Below are 22499 nucleotides of genomic sequence, written 5' to 3'. Positions count from 1 at the left end.
GTTTCAAGTCTGAAGTAATATACACCACATTGTTTACATGTTCTGGTGAAGGAATTGGGGTTGAATTTCGTTTTATATTTTTGTATTATTAGAATTTTTACAAAGAAAATACCACTTTTACAGTCATAAAAACACAATGGATATTTTAAAAACCTTTCGATCCTCTCTTTACCGGCAGTGGGTGACAGCCCTTGACTTACTCATTTCTGTATCCTATTCAGCTCAATTCCCACCTCAAAGTTGACCCCAAATAAGTGTGTCGAGCAAAAGGACTCAATAAATGTGCATGCGATAAAAGGCTCTGTCAGGCTGAAGGATGAAAATTTTCAGGGTAAACCCAAAAGGTACAATGTCTCATTTAGTTAATGAGCTTTCAGATCACGTCCACACAGGTGGGCAAGGGATGGTTTTTCTCAGTGCAATTCACGTCTGGCCGGGTCAAGCGCCTTGGGTCTATCTTTCTGGGCCACCGGCGCACATCGCAATGCCAGGCTTCATACTCGAGACCCTCGAGCCTCCGGGCCCATTAATGCATTGACTCCTTTATGCTGGCCCCGCCTCTGCAGGTGCCCTACCCTGCCGGCCCCGCAAAGAGAGTCCAAGATCTTCCGCTGGACCCGCCTTTATCCACATTCACCCGCCGGACAATTTGCCTTTCCTACACTCCCAACCCAACAGTGCCTGCAGGCGGAAGTGAATGGGCGGGGTCACCCACGCGACACGCCCCGGAAGTGGGCGGGACCTCGGTCACCACAACAGTCCCCGCGGTCTCCCTCCCGGTCGTGCTGCGGCAGAGGCCGGTCCTGGCTTTGTAGCTCGCTCAAGATGGCGACGCAGCCACCCAGCGGGATCCGCCTCAGCGCGGTGAGCATTCGCGAGGGGTGGAGCGGCCGTGTCCCAGGAGGGCGGGCAGGCGGGCAAGCGAGGGGGGGCCGGCAGCGGGCGGTGGCGGCTGGTCGCGGGCAGCTGGGGCCGCGTTGGGGTCGGGGAAGGGGGCAGCCGTCCCGGTCGGGTCCTCGGGGCGGCTCAGCGGCCAGCAGGGCGGGCCCGGGCTTCGTCCCGTTTTCTCCGCGTTAGGTTTCTGTTTTGCGCTCGAGGCTTCGGAGCGGTTAGGGGCCGCGGCTCCTCCTTCCGGCTCCCTCTGCACTGTCTGCCGGTTCTGGTCCGCCCGCAGGGCCTGGGCGGCGGACTCCCCAGCCTCGGACGGTGCCTGCTCCCTTACCCTCCGGGCCTGCGGACCCTTGGGCACTCCCGAGGGCGAGGGAGCGGCAGCCTGTGGCCAGAAATGCAGGCGGCCTTGACCTCCTGGCAGCGGCACAGGGCGCAGCGAGCCTGGACGAGTCTGACTCCTTGAAATTCCTACCGCTTGTCTGTAGCGAAGCCCTCGGGCCGAATCTCTTGAGTCCACTAACTCTCGGTTTCCCCGCTGGCCCCTGCATCGCGCCAGTTTCAGATTCCTGGAAATCCTTCAACACTTTTTGGACCTATGAGTCAAATCGTAGGGAGTGGTTACACAATACAAATTAAAATTTCACGTCTTTAGATGTGGGCGTGGCTTACCTCCCTGAGTATTCAAAAAAGTTGGTGGTGGTGGTTACTCAGAAATGGACCTCCCCTGTTGAGGAGGTTGACCCCGGCCCAAGGCTGACCACCCGGCCTCTAACGTCGAACCTTTGCGCCGGGACAACCCCTATTGAAATCGTGCGTCGTTCTGCCCCTTGTTTCATTCATTTAGCCAGTTTCTCACCTGGTGTGGTCGGACTCTATTCCAGATGAGTGTGAAATGGTATCTGGCTTTACTTTGCATTTGCTGGACTTGTAGTGAAATTGAAAGCTTTTCATATTTCATGCTTGTTGGCTTTTGGTGTTTCTGAAAAGTACCTATCGTTTGCCCGGTTCTCTGTGTTCCTTTTTCTTCTGGGGCTGGAGGAGTTTATTGGTTAAAAAGCGTTGTTTACACGTTCTGAGTAAAGGGCCTTTGGTTATGTAACTGGTTTAGTGTATGAAATAGCATTTAGGAGTTTGAAGATCCAGAGCAACTTTATTCTTTCTTACTACGGGCTTTAAATGTCATTGGCTAGTCGTTCATCGCTGCCCCTGGGTGAGTCTGGGCAGATTCTAATGCTCGACAGTCGGCCTCAGGTACTGTCAAGTCTGGCCTCATCTAGTTCAATAACTGGGACTCAGTTAATTGTCCCACCCCACCCGTTCCCAGATCGGGCCAAATCCTGGCCCAGAAACCCGCTGTGTAAAAAAGGAGGGAGCTGGCTTTTCCCCTGTGCGCCCCTCGATTCGCTTCTCTCTCCTCCCCCGTTGCCGTCTGGGGGCTGTTGTAGACTGGGGGTTAAGAAAGAAAACAAAGGGGTCAAAACAGTCCATGAGAGCTACGTAGTTAGCCGGGTGAAGCAGTTGTCTTTTTTTTGTGGGTGAGGTGGGCTGTTTGCAACCTCATTGGCAACTCTCCCATCTGCAGCTTCTGAAGGTCTCCTTGCTTTAGGACAGAAACTGGCAAACTACAGCTCATGGGTCAAGTCCATCCTGCCACCTGCTCCTGTGTGGCCCAGGAGCTGAGAGTGACTCTTAACCAGTTACCCCCCAAATCAAAAACTTTTTATTTTGAAACATGAAAACTGTGTAAAATAGACCTTCCTGTTTCCATTCCTGAGTTTCCCTGGAATACAGCCATGCTCATTCGCTTCTGTATAACTCTCAAATGCCTGGGTTAGTAGAGGGTCTAGGAATTAATGAGTTTGTGTATTTGTCAAAAGCTATAAGGCACAAAGGGTGAACATCATGAATGCAGATTTAAACAAATCATTTAGTAGGTTGGGAGATCCCAGAGTGGAATGCGGAGTGACAAAAACTTACTTAAATATTTGCTTTTTGCCTCCATATTTCTAAGTAAAATGCCGATACCATTTTGTTGTTGTTTTCCAGAAATCCTGCTGTGGATTTAGCCGACACATGCATACACTCTTCACCTCTTCCCAACCTTCCAGTGCTTGTGTGTCTCTTTTTTTTGGTTGAATTACTGTATGATTTATCACTTTTACTATTATTCACAAGTAAATCAGCCAGAAGTATGGTTACATTTTCTTGGCTGTACAGCTTTTTGTTTTCCCTGAACTTAATAATTGACTTGTATTTTATTTGCTTGTCTGCTTAGTTTTTCTCTGTACTCATGATCACTTTTTCATTCAAACTTTCAGAGAGCTGGCAAATCTTTTCCAAAAATGTTGAAGCACACCCAGTATTTTGTCAGTTTTGTTGGTTCAGTTGTGATTTGGGGACTTCCTTTTATCATTTGTTCTGGAAATTTCCTTCCCCTTTTGGTTGCGTCTCCATGCCACACATTCCTCCTCTGAGGTTTTCTCCCTCCGTGAGCTCAGGGTAGTGACTGAGAGCGCGGGTGCTGGGCCGCCGGCCTGGGTCCAGAGCCTGAGTGACAGCTTGGGTGTGCGGCCCAGGCAAGTTACTTCATGAACCTCTTTGTGCCTGAGTTTCCGATCGAAGGTCTGGGAAGAAGAATTGTAACTACCTCAAAGGGTTGTTCTGGAAATTGAATGAACAAATGCATGTGAAGGGCGCATGCATGCCGCAAGCACTGGGGAAAAAATACTTGCTGTTTAGTTACTGGTCTGGTGGAGCCCCTCCATCCTTCCAAAAACAGGTGTAACTTCCTAAGAACAGAGTACCTGGGAAGAAACGTTTTTATGTCATTTCTTGAAAGTCTGTTTTTGGTACTGTTGCTTGCTCTTTACATAGAATTTTGCCGGGTTTGAAATTCTAGATTAGAAGTGATTTGTCTTAAGATTTTAAAGACACATTTTATTGTTTAATGGAGTCCTATGCATTGCTTTGGGCAAGTAGGCTGAAAACTCCAGAAAATTGTCTCATTTATTTAACAGATATCTTCCCTCTATTTTTCTGTTCTCTTTTGTCTACTGTTTCCTTTCTCATTGGTTTTTCTTTCCTTTCTGGGAGACTTCTTCCATTGGATGCCCTACCCTTCTCTACATGTATTTTATTAGTATAAACACTATCTTACTTTCTGAATGTCTTCTTAAAATCTCTTAGGATAAAATATTTGTTCTTATTGCTGGGCATATTAGTCATAGTATATTTGAATTTTTCTTTTACTCTGCATTACTTCTACTTATGTTTCTCCTCCTGTACGTTGTTTTGATTTTTTAAACATTTACTTATTGATTTGAGAGAAACAGTGGTTTGGTGCTCCACTTACCTTTGCAATCATTGGTTGACTCTTGTCTGTTCCCTGACCGGAAGTGGAACCTGTAGCCTTTTGGTGTTCGGCATGATGCTCCAGCCAGCTGAGCCACACCGGAGATGGTCCTCAGCCTTTCGCTTCCTTTCCGAGCGAGACACTAGCAGCGAACTGAAAGCGTTCATACCTGGGTCCAGCTAGTTCTTTGGTGGGCTTCAGTGTCCTTTGAGTGGTCACACAGGCAGGAGCCAGCTCTTTTCTTGGGGGCACTCTGTGTCATTCAGTGTCTATGGACACTGGAGAATGGAGGCGTTAGACCATTAAATAAGTATGTGTAAAATAACTAAAAATTGTTTCACAGTAATTTTTTTAAAGTGAGAACAACAAAATAGAACGTTATCCAGAAAGCAGAATTGTGACGGACCCCAATAGTGCTATTGTAGACCGTCCGGTTTTCTAGAGAGGAACTTCCCATCTGCTCTCCTGCTGCTGGCAGCTGGTTGGCCAGCTCCTCTGGAAGCTCAGCAGGGGGAAGGAGATAGAAGCATCCCATTGTCCAGCTTGCTGACTTGGCTTTATTTTTTATTATGGTAAGGTACATGTAACCTAAAATTTGCCACCTGAACCATTGTTAAGTGTGCAGTTCATCAACGCTGAGTACGTTCACACTGTTGCGCGGCCACCTCCTGACCATCTTCGTCTCGGAAAAGTAGAGCTCTGGACCCACCGACAAAAACAACGCTCCATTCCCCTCTGCCCCGGCCCCCGCCAGTCACCATTCTGCAGTACTGGCCGTGAGCTTGACTGCCCGGGGACCTTGCACAAATGGAGTCATAAGTACTTGTCTTTTTGTGAACGGCTTACATCACTCAGCATAGTGTCCTCAGAGTCCACCCTGCTGTTGCGTGTGTCAGAGTTTCTTGTTTAAGGCTGAATGATGTTCTGTCGTGTACATATACTGTCCTTTGTTTATCTGTTCATTCACCCATGCGTGGTTGGGTTGCTTCTGCTTTTTGACTATTGTGAATAATGCCACTATGAACATGGATAGCCAGTCATCTGGGTAAGTTCTTTGGTTACTCCATTTCCTATACTGTACCTCTTTTTTTTTTTTTTTTAAGATTTTATTTATTTTTAGAGAGGAGGGAAGAGAGGGAGAAAGAGAAGGAGAGAAACATCAGTCTGTGGTTGCCTCTCATGCATCCCCTCCTGGGGACCTAACGCGGCCCACAACCCAGGCATATGCCCCAACTGGGAATTGAACCGGTGATCCTTTGGTTCCCAGGCCAGTGCTCAGTCCACTGAGCCACACCAGCCAGGGCCCTCTACTGTACTTAATCCCCTTTACTCATCACTCATTCCCCCACATACCTGCTCCCTCTGGCACTCCTCCAAACACTCTCTGTGTCCGTGATTCTGTCTTTGTTCTTGCTTAGTTTGTTTTTTTTTGGATTCAGTTGTTGATAGGTATGTATTTTTGGCTTTTTATTCATAGTTTTTATCTTCTACTTAAGTAAGTCCCTTTGACATTTTATATAATAATGGTTTGGTGATGATGAACCCCTTTAGTTTTTTCTTGTCTGGGAATCTCTTCATCTGCCCTTCCATTCTAAATGATAGCTTTGCTGGGTAGAGCAATCTTGGTCGTAGGTCCCTGCTTTGCCTGACTGAATATTTCTTGCCAATCCCTTCTAGCCTGCAAAACTCCTTTTGAGAAATCAGCTGACAGTATTATGCGAACTCCCCTGTGGGGAGTAACTAGCTGCTTTACTCTCACTGTTTTTAAGATTCTCTCTGAATCATTAACCTTTAGCATTTTAATTATGATGTGTCTTGGAGTGGGCCTCTTTGTATCCATCTTGTTTGGGACTCACTGTGCTTCCTGGACTTGCATGTCTATTTCCTTCACCAAATCAGGGCAGTTTTCTTTCATTATTTTTTCAAATAGATTTCCAATTTCTTGCTTTCTCTTCTCCTTCCAGTACCCCTATGATGTGAATGTTGGACCTCTTGAAGTTTCGCCAGAGGTTACTTATACTGTCCTTATTATTATTATTATTATTATTATTATTTTGATACTTTTTTCTTGTGTTCTGATTGGTTGTTTTTTTGCCTCCTCATGTTCTGAATCATTGCTTTGATTCTCAGCTTCATCCACTCTCCAGTTGTTTCCCTATAAATTGGTCTTTATTTCAATTAGTGTATCCTTTGTTTCTGACTGGATCTTTTTTGTGCTGCTGAGGTCCTCAGTAAGTTCTCTGAGCATCCTCATAACCGGTGTTTCAAACTCTGCATCTGATATATTGCTTATCCGTTTCCTTTAGCTCTTTTCCTGGAGTTTTGATCTGTTCTTCCATTTGGGCCATGTTTCTCTGTCTCCTTTTGGCAGTCTCCCTGTGTTTGTTTCAATGTATTAGGTAGAGCTGCTCCGACTTCCTGTCTTAGTAGTGTGACCTATTCTAGTACATGTCCTGAAGGGTCAAGTGACACAGCCTCCCCTATCACCCAGGCTCGGTACTGGAGCTGCAGCCTTCATGAGGGCTGTGTACACCTTCCTCCTGTGGTTGAACCTTGATTGCTGTTGGCCAGTCACTGGGAGGGATTTACCCAGGCCAGTCAGCGGCAAGGACTGAGCTACAAGTGGCAGTGACCACTTCCTACCAACCAGGCCCTCTGTGAAGGATCACCTGTTCAGGGGCAGGGTGGCAGTGGTCTGTAGTTGACCACTGGGCGTGCCAGCCCTGGTGTTTCCTGTGTGGTAAGGGTCAAGGTCAACCCACTTGTGTTTTGCCTGGGGCCACCCTGCCTGAGCTATAAAGCAATTTGAAATGGCTACTGATTGTGCTGGTTTGGAGATTCCTAGGTGAAGCCAAGCTATGGATCTATCTGACTGCACTCAGTGCCAGGCCTGGGGCTACTTAGCAAGAGGTATGGGGGGGGGGATGTGGGGGGCTGGGACCACCTGTTGCTTGTTTGAGAGGATTTAGGAAGTTGTAAATCAGAGCCTATGAGACCAGCCTTTCATATGGAAAAGTTGCTGGTAACAGCTTGGGTGGGCCCATAAGTTGGATAGGACAGCCTCAGGGATACTCCAGGTTGTTGGAGTCTCAGAATGTCACCTGCTTGCCTGCTCTGTGGCTGGGGGGGGGGGGGGGGGGGTCAGAAAAGGGACAATGGCATCTGTCCACCTTTCTGCCTGGGAGAGAGCTGTCCCCCAGCTCCTCCTTAATGCTAGGCACTTTAGGTTCTTCCCGTATGCCCCTGGTGCCTTTCATGTTGCTACCCTGGTGCAGGAGTTTAGAGGGAGTGAGTCTGAGTAAGTCCGTGTGGGTTCTTTAAGAGGAAGTGTTTGGGACTTGGAAGTTTCTTTCACCGACTTAATCCTTGCTGGATTTTGCAGCCAGAAGTTAGGGGGACTTACTTCCTGGCACTGGAACCCTGGGCTGGGGGGCCGGCCTGGTATGGGTCTGGGACTCCTTGCTTCTAGGTTATTCCCGAGTTTTTATCCACAATAATGCATGTGGGATCAGCCCGTTTAGCATCTGCACCCCTCTTACCAGCCTGGATGGATGTGGTTTCTTTAATTCTATAATTGTCATATTCCATTTAGCTTAGTATTTCAGTTCTAAGTGGTGGTTCTATAGTTTAGTTGTAATTTTGATGTGGTTGTGCCAGGAGGTGAGCTGTGTTTACCTGTGCTGCCATCTTGACCGGAAGTCCTGGAGAAAGTGACGATGAGTAAACTATTTCATTGATTAACAGCCTTATCTTCCAGGAATCTTACCTTCTGTGTTATATTTCCAGGTATATCCTGAAACAAGCATCTAGGTTCTTTTTTACTTGATCTTTACTAGGTTGACTTTTACTTGAACAAACAAATATAGTTTACATGGCTGAAAGCTATTCTGAAAGACAGGTTTATTGAGCCAAATGGAAGCCATAAAAGGATCAGAACCTGGGCAGGAGGTCTAGACCAGCAGCAGCGGGGCTGGCTGGGAAAGACAAGCATGTCCAAGTCCTGGGGTTGGTGGGCACCTTCCTGCATTACGTTTTGGCAAAACAGATTAAGCTGGTTGGAAAGAGTTTATATTGACTACAGATAAGGGGGTGAGGTAGGAATAGGTGTGGAGTGGCGGGGGCGCAGTCCCAGGCCAGGTGCGCAGTGAGTAGAGAGGAGGTGTTGACCTCTTTCCATCGGCTGCGGGGAAACAGCCCTGAAGGTTCATGTCTGAACCTGACGCTGTGGAGGCTGGTGGTCCTACCAGAGGGGATTCAGAGCTCCAGTGCACAGAGCGGAGCGTGGGTGGTCTGTTGTGAGTTGGCCCACAGCTGTGGACTGGTTGGTACTTTCTCTCCCTCTCCTGTGGTTTTTAATTTTAGGGCCTCTCAGAATTTTTCTTTTCTCAGTTTCTATCCTGAAAAGTAAGACCTGAATTCACATGAATCATTGGTTTGTTTCAGCTTTGCCCGAAGTTTTTACATACAAATTCTACTAGTCACACGTGGCCATTCAGTGCAGTTGCTGAATTAATAGGTATGTAAAATTAACGTTTCATATGTAACCTTTTGTTTGCAATTGAAGTTTTAAAAAAACTTCATTGAAAAATATTCTGTAAATGTGCTTTTTGAAAAAAAAGTATCTTGAATAACATTATGTGTAAAGGTTGAAGGTTACTTAGCATAATAGCTATTTAAATGGATGTCCAGTTAGTCACTGTTCAAGTAGTATGTTCAAATACTACTTTCAAAGTATTTTAATTTGCTAAGTTCATAAAGCATTTATGTTGAAAATATCGTTATTCTGAGTACAAAAGAAATAGACGTGCAAAAAATGAGTGACGTTTTTGTAGTAGTTGGGAACTATGTAAAACAAAGAGCAGATTCCTGTCTCTGGTGCTGTTAAGTAGGAGGGTTAACGCTGTTAGGGTTGTGGTGATAACTCTCGTCCCCCCCCCCCATAGGTGGGATGATTTTGGTGGGGGAGGTTCACACCCATGAATTTTAAGTGAAGCCTGTGTTTGAGAAACATAATGAAGGGAAATTATATTCTTAGGTATTCTTACAAGTACTTGATTATTTTTAAAATTTATTATTATTATCATTACTATTATTTTTTACTTTTTAGAGAGAGGGAGGTGAGGGGGAAGAGAGAGAAACATGGACTGGTTGTTCCACTGACTTATCTTCTTGTGCCTTGACCAAGGATCGAACCTGCAGCCTTGGTGTATCAAGGGGATTCTCTACCGACCTGAGCTCCTTGGCCAGGGCACTTAAATATACTTTAGATTCTTTACCAACGAAGGATCTAGTTTAGAAAGAAGCAACTTTTGAGCACCCTTCTTTCCTTTGGCATAGTTCGATTTTCCAGTCTCCCAGCTAACACGCTCTTCAGGTGTTCTTGGGTTTTTGTTTTGAATCCTCACCCAGGATATGTTACATGTTCATTGGTTTTTTTTTAGAGAGAAGGGGAGAGAAAGAGAAACATCGGTTTGTTGCTTCCTGTGCTCACCCTGATCAGGGTTGAGCCCACAGCCTTTGGGCTGCCGCACAGTGCCCCGGCTCATTGAGCCACCCGGCCAGGGCCAAGTGGTTTTTAAAACCCTGAGCGGGTGTGCTATAGTTCTGCAGCTCTGCATTGTCGTTCTTTATTTCTGGGGACCCAGAGAACCCCTCCGACCTGGGGTGGATACACCGACTCTCCAGCTTTCTGTTAGAGTGCCTGGGAGTCACCCCGCTCTGGGTAGGTGAGAGGCTGTCCGGGGTCGGCTTTCAAAAGGTGGCTTGACTTTAATTGCAGGCTGCCTCCCGGAAGGGCAGTGTGAGAGCCCTTGTCTGTGTTGTACCAACTGGGCTATTCGAATGGGTCTGGTAGTTCACAAGTTCCTTATACTGCAGGTATTGTTGAAATTTTTAAATTTTTTGATGTATCCCTTCACACTTGTGCGTGCTGAGAGAGACAAGACTGCTAAAGAACGGTGTTAAGTGGAAGGAGAACAGAGATCACTGAAGTGTAAAGGCCACCAGAGATTGGGTTAGATTGTTTCGAAAAACAAAATTGAACCAAGGGAATGGGGGAAGCTGATTGTCCTGAAGCAGGTCGTGAATGGGGCGGCATCCCACCTAGAGTGAGAGGAGCCCTTGAGGGGTGGTGCACCGTGGAAGGATTTTATGGGAACCCTGGTGGGGCAAGGGAGCTGTTAGTGAAAGGAAGGAAAATAAGAGATTTAGGGGCCCCACCTTTGGGGAGTTATTACCCCATAGAGTGCTTTGCCTGCCCCCTTCCATGTAGGGATGGACAGGTCCCCTGGGACAGATCGCCTTCCTGGTGCTTGACCAGGGAATCCCAGGCTGGGTGAGGTTAATTAAGATCTCGCTTCTGGGAGAGGCTAAAGCTGCAATTAAACCAGGTATTAAAATCAGGTTCGGTATCATGGGGTTTTAGCGCAGGGGCACTATTTTGGGCCTGTGGTTTTCTCTTTAACAATTGAAAAGCACCACAATTGGAGGAACTCTGTGGAAGGTAAACCTTCATCTACAAATGCAGCTCAACAGGAAATGCTGCTGCTCTTTGTTCAGCAGCCACGCGTATCCCGGCTGGTTCTTTGGCCAGAAGCCCTTTTATCTTGGTCACCTCTGCAGTACAGTGATGCTTCTCGTTTTCTTACACTCTCTCAGTGTAGCAGTACCAGTCTGTGCTGTGCGTATAATGAATAGGGGGCTTTGGAAAGACTTAATTCTGGAAAGTCAGCAAGTGATGCATATAGCAGGGTGCACTCTTCTAGTTTCATGTTTCCAAGTCTTAGGTAGGAGTTCTCAACATTTCAGCTTTTTAAATATCCTTAAAATATGTTCCTCTGTTGCTTGGTAAGGAGTTGTGAGCTAATTGCTCTTTTTCAAAAATGCAAGCTCAAAATTTCTCAAAACTTTGGTCCCCAGATAATGCATATGATCCCGACGTGAATGCTAAACAGATATGGATTGACAAAACAGTGATAAATAACCACATATGCCTGACATTCACTGATAACGGGAATGGTATGACTTCAGATAAACTGCATAAAATGCTAAGGTATGTACAAGTGTCACACATCTGAAAGTCATTGTTGTCACCTAATTCAAGGGTTTAGAGTGTCACACCATTGCCCAGGTTTTGTTGTTTAAGCGTGAGCTGCTGCTCCCGCAGTGTGCGCCGTTCTCGAAGTTTCCCGCTGTCTCCGACCGTTGGGCTGTTAGGCAGTCGCTGCCATTCTTCTCATCCCTCCCTGCCGTATCTGGCTCGATTTAAAATGTTACCAGTTTTTATAGAGTTGTAGCACGTGGATATCCATTATTTGTATTTTAGTGTGAATTAGTTTTAACCAGTGTTTCCAGCAAGACTTACCACCTGGGGTGGAGGGTGATTTTTAAAGTGGTTCTTCAGAGGATGAGGAAGCAGCATAGAATAGTCATAAGGCCTTGGGCTGTAGGGTCATGATATAGGAAGTCAGTGTGAAGCCAAATGTGCCTGAAATGAAACTGAAGATACTTAGCACAGGCGCAGGGAGACCTCAGTAGCAGAGTTCTTTCTGTTGTTCCTGCAGTACTCTTTATGGAACCAAAAGGTCAAGGCGACGCCAGTGGTGTTCATAACTGTAGGCTTGTTGAGAACATGAGAATCATTCACTTATAGGAAGAGATTTCATGGGGTGCAATTTCAGGACCCCAGGGGCCCCAGTTATGACTTAGCCACTTAGCCAGACTGGGCCAGGGAACGCGGTCCTGTTCAGTGTGGGTAGCCCATACAGGCCTCTGACACAGACTTGGTTTCCTTCATTTGCGGGTGTGAAAACCCGTTAAGACAGATGAGTTCATTGCCTAAGATGACGCATCTAGGAAGCATGAGGCCAGCATGCAAAACCAGGCTTTTTATGTATTATGGTTTTTGAGTTAAAAACATGGCGATTATGTATATTTATTTTTAAACTCTCTTTTCTTTTTTAGCTTCGGCTTCAGTGACAAAGTCACCATGAACGGTCATGTCCCAGTCGGATTGTATGGGAATGGTTTCAAGTCAGGTTCTATGCGTTTGGGGAAAGATGCAATTGTTTTTACCAAAAATGGAGAAACCATGAGTGTGGGCTTCTTGTCTCAGACCTACCTGGAAGCCATAAAAGCAGAACATGTTGTCGTCCCCATAGTGGCGTTCGGCAAGCACCATATCCTTTTGGTTTTGACCTGGAAACTGTAGAAACCCCGAAGAAATCATGTGTCCGTTCTGTCCTTCGCCTTCCTGCAGATTCCTGTTTTCATCACACCTTCCATTCCAGTGCCAGTCCCTGTGCCCCCCCCCCCCCCCCCCGCAACTGCGGCTAAGCGTTCATTCCTCTTCTGTCTGGGACTCGTGCCACCGAAGGCCTCACCGTTAGGCGGTTACGTTTCATATTGAGCTTCCTATAGCCTCCTTATTTCAGTCTTACTGTGGTCCGATAAGACTTGTGATCTGGCTTGAAAGTTTCCCTAATTGCCAGGACAAGCAAGATGGCTTTAGGAAAATGTTTTCTGTGTAAACACATTTCAGATACTGTTAAATTAGGGATTATAAACTTGCCCATCCATCTGAGTGTTCACTTGAAATCAGACTGTCATTTACAACTTAGGAAATTATTTTTCTGTTTAAGTTTGAGTTGGCTTCTGTGTTGCAGTTGTGGAGAATATGTTGTTGGTCCAATTCTTTAACTTAGGATATACGTCAGATGATTAACTTAGTGGAATCGGAAGCAAGCCTTGCTGCAATTCTGGAATACTCTCTGTTTTCTACGGAACAGAGCTTACTAGCAGAGCTGGATGCAATTATTGGTAAGAAGGGGACAAGAATCATCATTTGGAATCTTAGAAGGTAAATACAGTCTTCAGCTAGGCTGCTAAGCGTGGGGGAAGCGAGGCGCGCATGCAGGACTGACTGTGCGGTGGTCGCCTGTCCACTGGGACACGGAGTAGAGGCGTGTGGGAAAGGGCTTGTGTTCTGGCATCGCCAGTGGTTCGGCCTATCCATGGGATAGTTCATTAAGGCCACTTTGGTTTCAACTGAGATAATTACATGTTACCAAAAATAGATTTCATAGCCCTGAGGTGTAGTTCCATAGTACTCTATTCTCACTCTTTGTTATTCCACCCCTTTCCTCAAAACAAACAAACAAACAAACAAACAAACAAACACATGAGACAGTAAAAGCCCAGCTAACTTCCAACTTCTGTAAATTAAAAGAGAAACCTTTGTTTATTTGGTCCAGGACTTAAAGCCAAGCATGATTTAACATCTGGTAAGAAAAGTAATATAGACGAGACCTAGGTGTTGCTGGGATTTGTAGTTCTTTATCCTTGCGGTAAGAATGAGATCAGAATTTTAAAATGTAGGATGAACATGTAATATTGAGAGATCTATAGTAATAGAACATAAATAGTGATAAATAAAAATACTTTAAATCTGGTGCTTTTTTAACCTCCTGTGTCCCCTCTCCCCCTTTCATTTCACTTTTGCTTCCTTGCCCTTCCCCCATTTTTTTTTAAGTTTAAACTTTGTATTTTAAGATAGTTACAGATTCATGTGCAATTGTAAGGATGATGGAGAGAGATCTCATGCACCCTTTACCCAGTGTCCCCGATGGTGACATCTTAGAGAGCTATAAACAGCAGTAGTGTCGATACAGACATGGACACAGTCAGGATGCAGGACACTTTTATTACCACAGGGATTCCTCAGGTTGTCCTTTTATGACCAGAACCCATTCCCTCCTTACTCCCTGGCAACCTCCAACATGGACTCCACTTCTGTGACTTGGTCATTTCAAGAGTGTTACCTAGAAGGAGTCACAGCGTGAAGCCATTTGTGATCTGCTTCTCTCATTCAGCACAAATCTCTGGAGATCAGTGCAAGTTCTTTTGTTTGCAGTGGTTTGCTTCCTTTTTCTTGCCCGATACTAGCGATGTGTGGGGAGCCCAGGGTGTGCAGCTGTGCACCTGCTGAAGGCCATCCGGGGTGTTCACAGTTTTGGGCTTTTACAAATAAAGTTCTAGATATTTTCATACGGGTTTTCATGGGAATATAGTCTTCGTTTTCCTAAAGTAGATGACCGGGAGTGTAATTGATGGGCCTTAGGGGAGTTTTATGTTTAGTTTTTTGGGAAACTGCCTGAATGTTTTTCAAAGTGGGTCTGTTATTTGACCTTCCCATCTGCAATGTTTGTGAATACAGTTTTTTTTACATTTTTTTCTGGATTCCTTTTATTTTATTTTTTGTTTTGCTTTGTTAACTAATAGTATTTCATTGCTTGTTGTGAAGTTAAATTTTTGCTCCTTTAAAAAATTATTTTTACAGCTACAAAGGTGCAACAGAGTTTGATTTTGATAAGGATAAATATGACATCAGAATCCCAGAAGACTTAGATGAGACAACAGGGAGGAAAGGGTACAAGAAGCAGGAGAGAATGGACCAGATCGCCCCGGAGAGCGACTACTCCCTGAGGGTGAGTGCCCTGCTCTCCTGTGGACGTGAGGACATCGCCACGGGTGGATGTGAGGACCTCACCACGGGTGGACGTGAGGCTGTGGGCTTGTCTTACAGCTGCCGTGATGGGTCTTTAAACGACAGTGTCTCAGACAGGAGCCACGTACTGCCAGTTCATGAGCACACTGTGCTTTCCACTTAGAAACAGTTCATTGTGGAGGCCTCAGCTCTGCCGGTGTCCACTCTTTCACCGGGTGCTGCTGTCTCGGTTGGCCAGACTGGCACCAGTCTAGTCTGTGACGGTCATGTAGGAGCAGTCAGTGCTACCGAATTGAGTTTCTTTTTTATTTTAAAATACTCTAGAATATATACCTATTGACATCCTAAAACAATAAATTATATATAGACTAGAGATAATGTACATTAATAAAATTTTGTGATAAATCTCTCTCAACTTTGATCCTAGAAATAGTTGTTTTTGAGGTTGAGGGAATTACTAACCCACTGTGACATTTGACATTTACAAGTTTACCGTTTAACTTTCTGTTAGCAATTAAAGTGGTAGCTATTGCTATTACTTGACCGCATTGTGTTACTGAAGTGTATCCTAACTGTTAAGAAGGCCTTGCTCTCAAATGTGAATGACTCTAGAGGCAGCCAGAGTAAGATGGTTTGGTTTTAATGTACCACAAAATGTAATCTTTTCAAATATCGTGGATCAATTTTATAAATGCCAATGCACCACTCGATGCTGTTGAAATCAGGAGACAGGAAAAACAAGGAAGAGATCAAAGTTTAGTTTTGCAATGAACCTTTCATCTGCCCCTGGGTTACTCAGTTCGTTTCCTGTGGGGATTTCTGGTACCTCGGAGGTAGGCACAGAAAGAAGCGCATATTTTAAACATGTTTAAGGATGCAAAATTTGGTCAAGAGTGTAAAGTATCTAAACTTCTATGCATTAAGAATTGAGAACAAGTTCAGGCCACTGGTGTGGCTCAGTGGATTGAATGCCAGCCTCTAAACCAAAAAGGCCCTAGTTCGATTCCCAGTCAGGGCACATGCCTGGGTTTCAGGCCAGGTCCCCAGCAGGGGGTTGTGCAAGAGGCAACCACACATTGATATTTCTCTCCCTCTCTTTCTTCTTCCCCTCTAAAAATAAATAAAATCTTTAAAAAATAAAAGAATTGAGGACACATTTATATTATTAATGCTTACTTTTGAAGAAGTGCTATGCTTATCTACTCTGCGTAAGTGTTGGTGCATTATTTATAACTTTCCCTTTTCAAACTTGTAACTGTCCCTTTTGCTTATTATGCTTGCTATTTTTTGTCTAAATAAAATTTATTGATGTTTTTAAAACCATAGCTATATATGTACTTGACACAGAGTCAGAAAGTATAGTCCTTTTTTGTACATGTATACTTAAAAAACAGTTGATTCCAGAAAGAGGAGAAGGGAAGGAGGAGAGGTTGAGAAACATTGATTGGTCACCTCTTGCATGTGTTCTGATTGAGGACCAGACCTTTAGCCCAGGCATGTGCCCTGACGGGGAATCAGACCCTCGACATTTCAGTTCATGGGATGACTCCCAACCAACTGAGCCACATTAGCCAGGGCCGTGTATACAGTTTTTAATAAATTAAAATAAGATCATACCATACATGTTGTTTTGTAACTTTTTTCACTTGACATAGCAACATAGGTATTTTACTGGCTATAGTATATATATATATATACATATATATATATATTTTAAAGATTTTATTTATTTAGTTTTAGAGAGGGGATGGGAGGGAGAAAGAGGGAAACATCAATATGTGGTTGCCCTTCGGGCGCCCCCTACTGGGGACCTGGCTCATAACCCAGGCATGTGCCCTGACTGGTCATCAAACCAGTGACCTTTTGTTTAGTTCATAGGCTGGTGCTCAATCCACTGAGCCACACCAGCCAGGGCTTGGCTTAGTATATTGAGTTTCTTTTTATTGAACAGTATAGATAGTGTACATTATTTTATTGAAGAGTTAATAGGTCCTTTATGAAAGATTTAATGGGTCCTTTAAGAAGGTGTTAGCTTCTTAAATACGTGCATAGTAGTGTTGAACAAATTAGTAGATAATTGTTTTATGTCTTTTCAGGCTTATTGCAGTATATTATATCTAAAGCCAAGAATGCAGATCATCTTACGTGGACAGAAAGTGAAGACACAGCTGGTTTCAAAGAGTCTTGCTTACATCGAACATGATGTTTATCGACCAAAATTTTTAGTATCCTTTCTTTTCCTTTTATGGTGCCGTGTAGAGCTGTATTAGTCAGGTGTACCAACCCCCTTTCTTCTTTTGATACTGATTCTAATCCTTTCTAACTCTGCCCTTTTTCTGCACTCTTGGTCTCTAACTAATGAAATAGAAAGGATGATTTGAAGGGAGTGAGGCGGTGTGTTCAGAATTTTTCTTAACATTTAAGACTAAAACAGTGAGGATTACTTTTGGATTCAACTGCAGAAATAAAGATCATTATGGGATAATGATGTATCACAGAAATAGACTCATCAAAGCCTATGAAAAAGTTGGATATCAGTTAAAGGTAAGGTGGAAATGTCCCTATCTTTTATAAAAGTTAGAATAACTTGTTCTTGGGTCAGACGTGAAATAATGTGCTTGTACTTATTGCCGTGTTAGTGTTTTCACAGTAACATGGCTCTCAAACGTAGAATACTTCAATATTAATTTCTCACTGTCCTGAGTAATCTGGTCAGGGACGGAATATTTTGTCTCTGTTTTACAGGTAAGGAAATTGGGGCTGAGGAGATCGCCCGGCCCTAACGATGCGCGGGGGTCTCAGACACAGATGCACGTCTTTGACTGCACGTGCTTATAGAGCCCTGCTTGTTTCGTGCTGGATGAAATTAAGTGGTTTTACTTAGTGCTGACGCAGTAGCGCGAACAAGTAGTATCTGGTAGGTGATTGATTGCCTTTTGGGAGTTAGTTCCTAAATTTAGTAGAGCCTTCCTCCTAAGCCATATCCATCATGGAGTTCAGTTCAGGACAATGGACACTGTCCTGTGTCAGTCTGCTTGTCCTTTACATGTGTTCACGGAAGGGTCTTTGGGGGGGGTGCATGCTAAGAATTCAGTGATAAAGTCTGAAAAATCAGCTTTGTTAGAGATTTTAAGTGTAGCATGGTTTGTGTTCCAATTCTGTGATTTCATTTTTGATTCATCTTACTTCATTCTGAATTCTTTGCAGAATGGTGTGAGCTATACCCAGTATGATAGTGTGGGTTCATCTTGCATGTTGTAACTGCGTTGCATGTTTTACATGGTGTGAGCTCAGAATATAGCGTTTTTGCAAAAGTAAATGAATCTTGTTGGGCTTTTTGTAACCTTTAATTTTAGTCACCAGATAAATCCAAAATTCTGATTTACTTAAAAATACTAGTTTTCATTTACAAGCAGAATAGACATTTTCACCAGAAATATTCTGTAACTGAAGTTTCTGATTTTCACTGGTAATTAGGAATGCATTTTGGTAATAGGCCTTAGTTCTCTGGTGCTCTGGGATTCAAAAGAAATATCCTGTCTGCTACAGAGTGTAAACCCTTTTACCACATGCGAATCTGACTTAGAGACTTAGCCCTTTCCTCACAGTTAAATTTGCATATGCACAGTTTCTGGTTAAGCTTGATCTTATAAAAAATAAGCTTTTACAACCCACTTTTAATGTTTTTCTTTACTGGATGTTGGGCTGGACTTAGTATTTTCGTTCTGTGGACCCAGTAAACATGTGAAGTAGGTGTCAGGTTCCTGCTATGATTTCTGATGCTGGATGCTCAGCATAAAAGCTGTCACATGCAGGGCAGGCCCTCAGAGCTTGGGGTGGTGAGGGCGGTGCACGTCCTTGGAGCATCGGAAAAGGCTTCTTGGAGACAGTCCTGGTTGAGATGAGTGCGGTGTTGACAGTCTGCAGGGCCGTCGGGCAGAGAAGAGAATGTCTGCACAGGAAGGGGAAGGAGCCGCTGAGACGCCGCCGCCGTGCTGCGCCTGGACCTGGGATAAGTGGGAAGGAGAGTGACGGGGAGACAGGAGGCTGGGGCTGCACGGCCGGGACTGCGAAACCCAAATGGAAGGGCGCTGTGGTTTGCAGGTGCAGAGCCGCGGGTGGTTCTCAGTAGAGTAGTAGGGTTGTGATTCGAAGTCCGTGGTTTAGTCTGCAGGGTGGGGCAAAAGTAGGTTCACAGTTGTTCACGTGGAAAAGAGTATAAGTTACAACATAAGGATAAACCCTGCTTTGCTTACTCAACTGTAAACTTACTTTTGTCCCCCCCTAAACTTATATTTATGAAAAATTTTATTTTGTAAACTACATACTCTTTGACTTTGTATGGAGACTCAGAAGTAAGCTACAGTTGTGAACAAAATACACTTGTTAATTACACATTTAATCAGAATGTGACTCATGCTTTGAGTTCAGTATTTTAGCTAGCAGCATTTAAAAAATAGCTAATTTTTACCGATGTAGGTTTTTATTTCATTGTCATTAATCATGTGTAGCTTTGGATAAATGACTGTAATTTAGCTGGCAAACTGAGGGGATACTATGTGCCAAAGCCTGTGCTAGGCACTGTGGATGTTGAAATGAGCTCATTGTGGTTTCTGCCATCTAAGCAGTTGACCCCAGTAGGAGGGGTCTTTTTTCCCTCCTGTAAAATTGGGGGTGATGACCCTTGGCTGAATGGATAGTTGACAGCAGTGTGAGGGGTTTTGGAGGAAGGCTCTAACATGTTTAGGGATTAACTCCCGGAAAAGTAAATTACCCACCAGATGCTGTTTTTCAGTCTGAATTTCAGGAGGTAAACTATGGGAAAATGTGTGATACAAATTATAAATCTTTGTGGAAGGGTAATTTTGAGTATCAAGTGTTATGTGTCGAACACCAGTTTCATTTTCTTCCAGGCAAACAACATGGGTGTCGGAGTGGTGGGGATCATAGAGTGCAATTTCCTAAAGCCGACTCATAATAAGCAAGATTTTGACTATACCAACGAGTACAGGTATGTTGCCTCTTGAAATTTTTACTAGAGTGTATTTTGGAAATACTTGCATAACTTTTTCTAAGCTGAATTTTTTTAATCTTGTGGGTGTTTTTACATTGTAGAACATTAGAAAAACAGGTGAAAGGCTTGCACAGAAAGCACATTTAAACATTGCTTTCCATACCAATAATCATACCCAATAAGTAGAAGTACACTCTTCGGCTTCACTTTACTGATAAGGTATTTCTGAATTCTAGAAAATTAAGGAAGTCCCTACATTCTTGGGTTACTGGAAGGAGCACCTGGCCCCGAGCGCGTCCGCCTGGGGCCAGCCAGTAGTGTGTGGGTTCTTGACTTGGAGCAGGAGAGATTTCACAGCATGAGTCCAGGTGATTTTTAGAGGCCATTTATTGCAGCTGCAGACAGTGAGACAAGGAAGGGCCTAGGATAGAAGCAGCATGAGGGGCTAGGTGGGGAAATGAACTGGGCTGGGCTGCTCTGGGTCACTGAGAAGTCAGAAAAGGGGGCCTTGAGGACAGCGTGCTTTCAGTTAGGATGTTTTCATTTCAGACCATCCTGTGTGGTTACTGTAGGTCTCTGAGTTTGCAAGGCCACCCGCCATGCGTGACGCCTCCCGGTGCCTGTCAGGTTTAGTATGTGGCCTCTTTTCATTCACAACTAGAATAGTAGGTGTTTTACTAAAAGGGGTAATAAAAGACAGTAGGTGTCCAGAACTAGCTGATACAAAAGAGCAACTGTTACCTCTAAGTTGAACAAGAGTAGACAGAGAAGAAACTGGGAGAAGGCCCTCTACCCCTGAAGTGAGGGATTCAGACCCTTTGTAGAGGTCATGATAAACGCAGGAGTGAGCTCCCTGCCTGGCCAGTGCTGGTCCGAACCTCGGCCTCCTGTATCCGGGCGCCGTGGTGGCTGGGGCTGGGATGTAAAGGTCTGTCTTCCCAGGCTCTGGGTGAGCTAGAACTGGTCTTCATTCCTGGAGGACGGGGTGAGGGCCCAGAGCACAGCTTGGCTCCTGTGGGAAGCTAATGGCTGCAGCCAGATAATGACAGTGGAGTTCCAGAACTGGAAAGGCAAGTGTTGAGTTGTCACCTAGCAGGGTTTAGCATTGCTCAGGCTGACAAAGGATAAATGTTTACAAGATCAGACTCTTGTATCACAGAACTGAGCAAGGAAGACTGGATTTGGAGCGGAGGGGCAATAAATTGATAAGTGAGACGATCAAAAAGCTTAATGTTCTTTGATAAAGTTAACAGTATAAATATTTGGCAAGACTGAGGAGGTAAAGGAAAAACAGATACTGTCAGTATCAAATGAAAAGGGAGACATTACTGTAGGCCTGCAGACCCGAAAACTTTATCAGAGGGAAAGCATGAGCTCTGACTGGTATGGCTCAGGTGGTTGGGCATAACCTGCAAAGTGAAAGGTTGCTGCTTCAGTTCCTGGTCAGAGCATGTGCCTGGGTTGCAGGCATTAAACCAAGTAGATTGTGTTGTAAGATGGCACAGGTAGTTTTTAACATTGAAAATTTAATGTTGCTCATCATACTGATGTTAAAAAAAAAACTCATAGTTATTTTCATAGGTATAGAAAAAGCACTTGATAAAGCAACACCCATTTGTAATTTAGGGTGGGAAATGGACATTTACAAAACCATTAACAGAAAGGACATAGTAACAATACAGTTATTTTCAAATATCTCTACACAGAGTATTTACCAAAAAGCAGCCAGCTTCATTTCAAATGGTGAATTATTGATCCCCCACCCAGAGTGAGAGTGGGATAAAGATATCAGTTACCCTCATCCTTGAGGAAATAACCAGTGCAATCAGGCAAGAAAAAGAAGTGAAAGTTACAGAAAGTCTAAAATTATTTGCTAACTGGAATTAATAAAGGAACAAGAAATGTACAGGGTCTGGCACAAATAATGTCCCCTTTTTATTACAAAATTATAAGCATGTAATTATGTAACAACAATACCACATTCAAGCACACCAGATTACATTTTAAGTGAAATGTTCAAATTAAAACTATAAATTATTGTCCTGGCTGGTGTGACTCAGTGGGTTGAGTGCTGGCCTATGAATGAAAGGGTGGCTGGTTCAATTTTGGGTCAGGGCACATGCCTGGCTTGCAGGCTGAGTCCCCAGTTGAGGGCATGTGAGAGGCAACCACGTATCATTGTTTCTCTCCCTCCTTTCTTTTTCCCTTCCCTGCTCTCTAAAAATAAATAGATAAAATCTTTTTAAAAATCTGTAAATTATTACACTTATATCACTACCCTACCAACCACACTTAAGCAGGCGTTACTTCTGCTGGACCCTGTATATTCTAAGGTTGTTGGATAAGAAACATGCAGAAATTGCCTGTTTCTGTATACCAGCAACAACAGGAAAACAACATGAAATTTTTTTAAAAAATCAATTTATACTTGCATCAGAAAACAAGTACTTTGGAGTCAGTAAACATGGAAATATGTCAACACCCTGAAAACTAACAACATTGTGGAGTGAAATTTAAGGAGGAATACCCAGGTTCAGTAATTGGGAGACTGGGTATTATAAAATGTCCATTTTTCTCCAAAATAATCAAATGTAATTCCAGTTTGAAAAAATAAAACCGCAGCAGGTGTGTGTGGGTGTTGGTAAGAGCGAGCAGCTTACTGTAAACTTTATGTAGACAGTCAGAAGGCCAGGGAGAGCTGAGACAATCATTAAAGAACAACAAAGCAGGAGGACTTA

At 44.1% G+C, this 22499-nt stretch overlaps 1 protein-coding gene across 2 annotated transcripts in view; it reads left to right on the top strand.

Moving 5' to 3' along the window:
- Window positions 1-546: 546 nt before the first annotated feature.
- Window positions 547-22499, top strand: part of MORC3 (MORC family CW-type zinc finger 3) — a 38007-nt gene continuing 16054 nt past the window's right edge. Inside the window, exons 1-9 of one of the 2 annotated variants that reach the window (XM_053657646.1) lie at window positions 547-864; window positions 8687-8759; window positions 11162-11294; window positions 12206-12420; window positions 12953-13100; window positions 14580-14727; window positions 16844-16972; window positions 17172-17291; window positions 19661-19758. In XM_053657646.1, coding sequence (XP_053513621.1) covers window positions 826-864; window positions 8687-8759; window positions 11162-11294; window positions 12206-12420; window positions 12953-13100; window positions 14580-14727; window positions 16844-16972; window positions 17172-17291; window positions 19661-19758 — 1103 coding nt within the window. In that variant the 5' untranslated portion in view covers window positions 547-825. Of the gene's footprint in view, window positions 865-1479; window positions 1787-8686; window positions 8760-11161; window positions 11295-12205; window positions 12421-12952; window positions 13101-14579; window positions 14728-16843; window positions 16973-17171; window positions 17292-19660; window positions 19759-22499 lie in introns of those variants that run through there. The other variant, XM_053657647.1, reaches the window with a different exon arrangement.

Source organism: Artibeus jamaicensis, unplaced genomic scaffold, assembly GCF_021234435.1.
Source record: "Artibeus jamaicensis isolate MK-2021 breed Jamaican fruit bat unplaced genomic scaffold, CSHL_Jam_final scaffold_474, whole genome shotgun sequence".
Lineage (NCBI taxonomy): Eukaryota > Metazoa > Chordata > Mammalia > Chiroptera > Phyllostomidae > Artibeus > Artibeus jamaicensis.
The sequence above is the reverse complement of the archived record's forward strand: the minus strand, read 5'-3'. Positions and strand labels throughout refer to the sequence as shown.